The sequence below is a fragment of the Diadema setosum genome, chromosome 18 (assembly GCF_964275005.1).
Source record: "Diadema setosum chromosome 18, eeDiaSeto1, whole genome shotgun sequence".
In the NCBI taxonomy this organism is placed as follows: domain Eukaryota; kingdom Metazoa; phylum Echinodermata; class Echinoidea; order Diadematoida; family Diadematidae; genus Diadema; species Diadema setosum.
Genome location: NC_092702.1, coordinates 20,054,057 through 20,062,248, shown reverse-complemented (window position 1 = coordinate 20,062,248; position 8,192 = coordinate 20,054,057). Strand labels below are relative to the sequence as shown.

At 38.9% G+C, this 8,192-nt stretch overlaps 1 protein-coding gene across 1 annotated transcript in view; it reads left to right on the top strand.

The window, feature by feature from the left end:
* The first annotated feature begins 257 nt into the window (after nucleotides 1-257).
* Nucleotides 258-8,192, top strand: part of LOC140241505 (uncharacterized) — a 29,041-nt gene continuing 21,106 nt past the window's right edge. Inside the window, exon 1 of the mRNA XM_072321233.1 lies at nucleotides 258-381. Within this exon, the coding sequence (XP_072177334.1) occupies nucleotides 280-381 (102 nt within the window). The 5' untranslated portion in view covers nucleotides 258-279. The remainder of the gene's footprint in view (nucleotides 382-8,192) is intronic.

Here is an 8,192-nt window from a genome sequence, read left to right as displayed (position 1 = left end):
CAAGATCTTATCACATTAATTTATTGCTTTATTTGATTCTGAATCTATTGTAAGTGATGTCATGTCCAACTGTAAGGTAATAACTTTGTTTAAATATTCCATGATATTTTGTCCCTCTTTATCATCCCCTATTTTATTATAGTGGACGCGCCCGAAGCCAGGCAGGTCGATTTCGAAACGATCGTTGTGCATGCATAATTTGCTGCGTGAATCCATGCTGCTCTGAGAGCCTAGGAAGCTAACTTTGCTCAGCTAGCTATCAGCTGGCCGTGTGTGAAAATGGCGAGCTCCAGCGATCAGCTGTTTTTGTGCAGGATGCTGGGTGTACAGATCCCAACAGTCTTTCTAGCTGTAATTTTTCAGCTCTTCGAGCTATCTCAGGTAAGTTTATCAGTTTGAGATTATTTCAGTATATTTGCTTTCTTGTAGTGTACACTCAGGAGATTTCTATGGGAATATACTTGGGATTTTCAAACTTCGAGAGGCCTTGTCAAGCCCTTGCCTTGGGCCTTGTACTTGTACAACTCTTGTACCCACGCTCTGTCTTCACAGCTGGGACTAGGAGTAGGATCAGTTTCGGACCGTCTGTTTGGCGTTTGTTCTGAAGATAGCGAGATGTGTCGGCTGAATTTCATTGCAATCTAACTTATTGTACAGGATGATTGCTTTAGATCATGATTTTTTATGAAGTAAGTCACGAACACGGAAGTGACACTACTGACAGCAGCCAGAGCAGAGGGAATAGCAGAGCCAGAGCAGAGGGTCCATTGCAAGAAGGCTGAAGCGGCACTTCAAGGCAGCGATGATTGTAGTGTCTACTAATTATTGCTATTTAAACTCCAACCTCTTTGACATTGTACCTGGCTGAACTGAACAAGTGCGATGCACCCACTAGCTGATGAGCACTTCGTCTCTTATTTGACACTGATGATTCATTTGTAATGTGTGAACTACACTTGTCACTGACAGGGATAATGCCCATCTTAAATTTAAAAACATAGAAAATAGTTTTTTGCATGAGATCAGTGTTCCAGTTAATTTTGGACATTTAGACCTGATTAGTGATACATTTCTGTTTCTATGCCTACTTTGTCAGGAAAATTATATATCAGAACTCTAGCTAGATCTAGATTCTTCTCTCTCTAACGTTAAGACTAAGAGTTCGCGCTCTGTGAAATTGTGACCATAACTGCAGCCTTGGTCTGCATCTGAGACTGAACTCTGTTTCATTTGTTGCCTTTGTCTTCAAGTGTATCAATTTTACATGGCATATCAAGGGGTACCTAATCGAGGATGAAACGGCTGTAGCATACTTCTGGATTTCCATATTCCAACATAAAAAAATATTTATATAGGCCTATCCGACTTTCTGAATGCAAACATTCATAAATATTAAACCTCTATACTATGTACAGATCTACTACGCCTACTAGAAGTACATGTCAGGTGTGGGGGTGGGGAGTGATGATGGTTTGGGGGTGTTGACAAATGTGCATGTCAATGTTCATAGTAGAAACTTGTGTTTAGCAAATGTAACAGTTACATACCACAAGCACATGAACTTCCCATACACTGTATACTAAACTAGATAATCTAGTCATGTACTGTGTAAGCTGTTATTTTTGTGAAAATATACTTTCATGAATGAGGAGGTCAGAGACATTTTTGAAAGATGTTTTTGCGATTTTGATAATATAGGTTACATTTATGTATGTCAAATGCCTTGTCAATTTGAGATATTTTTGTGTGCTTTTCTATTCATGGTCCAACAGTGTTTTGCGAAATTTGTGAAAATAAAACCCTTGCAAAAATAGCAGCTTATAGAAACTCTACAGTATGTAGTACAGAAGTAATGATGCAATCATGATATTATACAGGCATACTTTCAGAGACAAATAAGTTTTTTATTTTTAGACATGAAATTACAATACTTTCCCTGTAGTACCATACCACATAGAATGAAATTGAACAAGTTGCATTGTAAGTAGTCTATATGAAGTCACTGAAATACACTAATTTCATGTGTAAAAACTGATATATATATGTCACAATATCTTTGCCTTTCAAATTTATTCATTGACTTGCTCACAAACCTTCACTTATGTAAAACAACAACAACAAAACATCAATATAGAAAGGTCTCCACAGTAAGTACATGTAGTTGGTGAATTGTGAGCTACTGTTGGACAAAGTAGCAATGATCACATGGGATGGGAAATGTGTTGTAATTGCTGAGTTAAAAACAAATTCTGACATGAATTTTCATAATGATTATGGTGTTAACCAGTAGGACAGTAGAAAAGCTATTAGTAAATGTGTCATCCAAAGTATGTTCATGGTTGTGACCAATAGCATTGTTCTGTGAAGACGGGTGAGATTGAACTGCATCTTTGTCTTATTCTACAAATTTGTATGTTGTGTTGTAGTGGGAATTCAGGCATTTTTGTATTTGAGAAGTTTGAAGGGGATTTTGTTTTGAGTCACACAATGTAATTTTCAAATTAGTCTTTGTTACCTTTCCACCCCAATTCTGTTACGTATAAAGTTCTCATTTAATGTTCTCAAGCTCCAGCTGAAGATTTTGTTCTAATGTTTGTATCAAAGTTCATTCATTGTAAAATACTGGTTCAAAACCAAATATAAAATGATATGTTAATGAAGTGCACCGAGAACCATAAAGTTCCTAATCTACAGTCTATTGGCCCTGAGCAGGCCATGGACTCTGGCCGCAAAGGAGTTTGCACTTGTGATGTACACTTCCCACAACTACATTTACACATGGTATCAAGGTTTTTCCCACCATGCAACATGCTAAGATATCACATTATTGACAGTTCTGTAGATAAAAGACATTCCATTCAAAATAACTTTAAGCCCATTTATTGGGGAGATAAACCAGCTTCCATATTCAGCAAAATGAAAATTGCAGCAGCATGTAAGGGAGAGAAATGGTGATGCATTTGATTAAAAAAAGGGTTCCTGTGTAGGGAGACAGCTTCAAAATGTAAAGATAAAGATTCGAAATACCGGTAGTATGATATTATGCATCTTTCACGTACTGTTCCTGGTCCCTATTTTCAAAATACACTGTTCTCTTAACATGGACCAAATAGGTAGGCCCTATTTTATGAAATGGACAGATGATATACAACCACATAGCAATACAGCCGTACAAATGTATTTCTTGACATGGATATGCCCAAGTTCAGAACCATGATACTTTTAAGTGTGCATCAGAATTGTTCATATATAGTGAGTCAGTGAAAATTTGTGCCCAAATCATACTTGAGGCAGCATATCGAATACATGTAGGTCTACTGTATAGATTATTTCTTATATTAATCAGTCTTTTGCTGGGAAACCTTTTTGACCTTTGAAAATGAAAAACAGGTAGAGAGTAAGTTTATGAAATCAATACATTACAGAGGGGAAAGAATGGGCAGATATTATTTCATGCACCAAGGTTCAAATGTACATTCACAAGAACATCATTTGTGCAGCAGTTTGTCAAACTGTTGTTCTGTACATGTGTTAGAAGTATGGTGTACACATATCCAGCCCAATATCACATTTATGTACATTCAAGAGGTTACAATGTAGTTTCCTTTAGTAAAGGTTTATTTTTCAATCAATTTGACCCAGACCTTAGTCCCTATATTTTTTGAAAGACTGTTAACTGTACTTGGACGGGGTCACAATTACTCAGCTCGTTAGCACTAGAAATCAGATCAGTCACAATAACTCTTTCAATCTTTTCTCTTTGTGAAGCAATTCTATGCCACTCCAAATTCATTCATTGTTTGCTAGAGTGGTGTTTTTAATACTTTTGTTCTGTATGAATGATTCATGCTGTTCTGTAGAGTAGATTTTGTGTGTGTGTGTGTGTGTTTTTTTTTTTGGGGGGGGGGGTAGAGAGGGAAGCATGGGGGGATAGGGAGGAAGGCATTTGTTTTTTCTTTTTTTATTATTTTTTATTTGTAGTGTTTGTACACTATGTATTGCGACTACATGATATTATGTGGTCATACAATGTGCATCTCAGCCTTGCTGACTGCAGGTCTTTTAATCATGATTGAATATTAGTAAATTCAAACTCAATCTCAACATATTGATTATGATGTAGCTGATATCAAGAAAAAGAAAAAATATGTTCTTTCTGTATATACACTGTAGGTGTCAGTGAGTCATCCAGTAGGGCACCTTATTCAAAGGTCAGAATTTGCAAAGGTGATTTAGATTATGTCTATGGATTACAGTAAATGCAGACTTTACACGGTAGCTGTGTAAAAGCATGTGACGTGTCACATGCACCAACAGATGTCCATCAACACAGGTAGATGTGATGTACATAATTGTACAATGTATTGCCATTTCCCGCATCTATGTGTGTAGAGTAATGTTTAGAAATTTAATAAACTGATGTATGTTTTGCTCTGTGAATATGGGTCGCTAAAATCTGCGCATCTTTGTGATGGTGATGACACTTATCAGAGTAGCGTTCGTTATCTGGTTTAATCAAGTAATTTCACAAATTCCATTCCTCACTCCATGACCTTGCTCACAAATTTCGTGAGTTAGGTGCTATTCGCGAAATTAAAGACACAAGAAAATATCGACTCTTTTCCCGATGTGAATGTGACGTACGTGTGTACACGTCTGCATTCAGTACAGGACTCCACAATCGCGAATTTAACCACTTGCGAAATCGTCGGGAATTCCCGATTCGCGAAAATTTAGACTCGCGAAATATATGGCGTATACAGTATATTATGGGTGTCATACTCTTGATTCTCGAAGAAGATGGGGGAATACGATCTTTTCAAATACAGGACTAAACAAAATTATCAAACTACAGTGTACTTTGTCATGTTACTTGTGTATCCCTGCATAAGAAAGGACAGCAATGTCGTGTCAGTAGGGACTATCCTACACAACTATGAAAGCTTATTAATAAGTTTCCATGTGTCCTTAAAATTCACATTGTACTTTCTTTGAAGACCTTCACTGTGATAATTTCATATGCACAACAAGGAGATTCAAACACAAACTGTGAAACATGTAAATGAGGCTAGGTCTTCATGTTTTGAGCTGAATCAAGTGGTGATATCATTGCCTTTTGCTACATTGCATATATTATGAGGATATATGCATATATTCAGTTTCACCATGCCATTTCGTGAAATGATATGATATGATGTGTATTTAATGTTCTATGATTCCCTCATAGCACATTTGATGGACTGCAAGGTGGCATTTATACCAATTGTTTGTATGATCTTTGAATGAGAAGTGGCCTGTACTGTATATATTGTTGTCATGGAAATGCCCCCCCCCCCCCCCAAGAAACAACAACAACAACAAACCAACAACACAAAAACAGGTGCAATGACAGCTTCGTGTCTGAGAGTCTCTGACCCCGTTTACAGTGCGGGGCTGGGCCAAGCCGCGGCCAAGCCCCGCAGTTTTGTCCGTTTACACTGCCAGGCTCGGCCGCGCTTTTAATTCAAACCTTTCAGTATTTTGTCGTAGTGGCGCTCTGCTTGTAAACAAACGCAATTTGGTATAGTCTGGTTTTCAGACCCTTTGCCAACTGGATTCCGTGGCGACGAAGTCGCCGTTCGGGCAAAAGGGTTTGCCGAAGGAAAAATCCTTAGCAGGACAAAACCACCTTAAACTATACTGGTTTTCGACGTTGAGGGGATTAATATCCTGAATAGCGAAATAGTACGGGCAGAGGGTTTGGAAGCCAGACTAAAATTGGCCCCGCATTTGGCCCAGTTTGCGTTTACACTGAGAAAATGCCAGGCTCGGCCGCGGCCGAGACCACCTCCAGAGCGTGGCCAAATGCGCTGCCAATTTTGGCCCCGCATTTGGCCTGTTGCGCATTTACGCTGAAATGAAGGCGGGCTCGGCCGCGGCCGAGCCGCGGCCAAGCCTCGCACTGTAAATGGGGTCTCTTTCTACTCAAGGTTTACTATACTTTGAATGGTATGGCAGCATGTGTAAGATACTTCCCAGGTAACTGGTCACATTTGCCAGTAATAAGCAGGTGCAAAGTTCAAGTGCCCTTTAACAGTCATGCTGCTAGATGTGCCAGATAGTGACCACCACCTCCCAATGTTTGATTGGATTCTTTTCTAATTTCAACATTTCATGCTGGAAACCAGTCACTGAGAGAGGTTAACACATTTTTGTATGAAGTGGACGTAATAATTTGTGAACTTAGGGAATCATAGCACATACAATAGGGCCTTTGTATCTTTCAGTTCTAACAACATTGGATAGTTTTTCATTTTTTTTAGTGTGTGTTTTTTTTTTTTTTAAGACTAAGTGTTTTAAAAAAAATGTTGATGTAGGGATGGTACAATGTACTTTGAATTACATGTGGAATAGGCTGATTTGACAGTTCTGTGTTTTTGTTATCAAGTACAGCATACTGTGTCAAATAAACAGTCATGTTCTCTATGTATGTTAGGTTGGAAGAAATTTCCTGTGAGCAAAGTTCTCTGCTTACACTCAGTTGAAAGATCAAATGTTAGATCTAGAAGGAATTGATTGAAAATATGATAACCATCTAATCCCCCTTCTAAAATATCCTATGTATCGTGTGTGTCATCTTTGGCCCAATGAAGATAATTGTGTGTGTACGTTAATGTTTATGTGTGATTTAGATAGTTTGCATCCTGATGGAACTAGGAAAATCTATTACATTCCAAAGAAAAGAGCCAGTGCTTGTTCAACAACAACAATGAAAAAACAACAACTAAATTATGTAGTTTTATGATACTCTGCTGTTTGCCTATCCTGTGTATAATGTACACTTACAGTACTAACTACTGTTAAACAGTAGTGAGCAGGGCAAATCAAATACTAGTAGACAACTGGAATGCTTGTATGGATATAGGGGGGTGGGACATCAAAACTCCCATTCCTACCACATGCAGAATGTCAGTCACTTGTTCTGGTCTTTGGTGCCAATGGGCAAAGGTGTCCACGTGAGAATGCACAAAGATGTACATCTCAGTTCTCTCATGTTGCTGCATTTGTGGGAGATACATTGTTTCAGGACTGCTTGTTGAAGAAGCCAGGCAGCTGGTAGTGTGGAGACTCCACGTGCGTGCAGTATTGCATCATTATCACTAAGCATGTTGTAATGTCGCACAAGCATGTTTGTGGTTAAAGTGTCACCTTTCTTTCAATATATTACCTTCTCTCTGAACAATAGTTGCCTCTACACAGGATACAGCAGTAGTGTTTATGCCCTGTAGAAAACAGGACCTTTAACGGTCAGTGACTTTTGTCCATTCAAATAATAGGACTCTAAGAAAACGACAACAACAAAAACCCCTGAATAACAGGTTACTGAATTCCCTCTCTACTAAGCCACACCCCCAAGTTGGGAGGCTTGGCCTCATTAGCATACAATCGAGCCCAGCTGTTGCTTGTGAGTGTGCGCAGTAATATCGAATGAACCATGCAAATGGTATGCAGACTTTGTCCAATCAAGTGTGTGCGTTGGTGCTTGACAGTCATTGGCTACGTGGGTTCAGTCATACATTAGCCAGGCATTGAGGAGATAGGCATATGAAGAGGGGGACCCTGGGAAATGATGGTCACATGGAGCTGTCTTGGGAACCTACAGAGGAGTCGGAGGTCAATGCTGTGACCGACATAGGCCTAGCTCCAGGAGTTTGAAGGCCTCTTTTATAAATCTTACAAGATTATTCTGAGAAAACGTTGTTTACTACATGATGTATCAGTTGTTCCCAGTATGACAAATGCATGTGAGCCTATGACAAGACTGAATTGGCTATGGCATCTAGGGGTATAGCTGCAGTGCAAGTATAGAACGTAGCTGTACATAGCGATGTTCCCTTTTGAGAAGCATTGCATGATCACCCAGTCCCATTGCAGTCAGAAGTCAGCCAAAACATTGTATCTTATGAATGAGAAATCCAAAAGACTTCTTTCTTTTTTTTTCACTCCTCACTCCTGCAAGAATAGAGTCCCACACTGTCACCAGATCACAACAGAATAAATCAGATTTAACCAGACAAGTAACATGACATCAGCTGTTATGAGCCAACATACATGTAGGAAGCTCCTCAGTACTTCTTGTTCAAAGATTTGTGCTGTTTCTGTTTTCTAGTTTATGCAACCCCTACAGACAACTTTTAGAATACATGTATTTG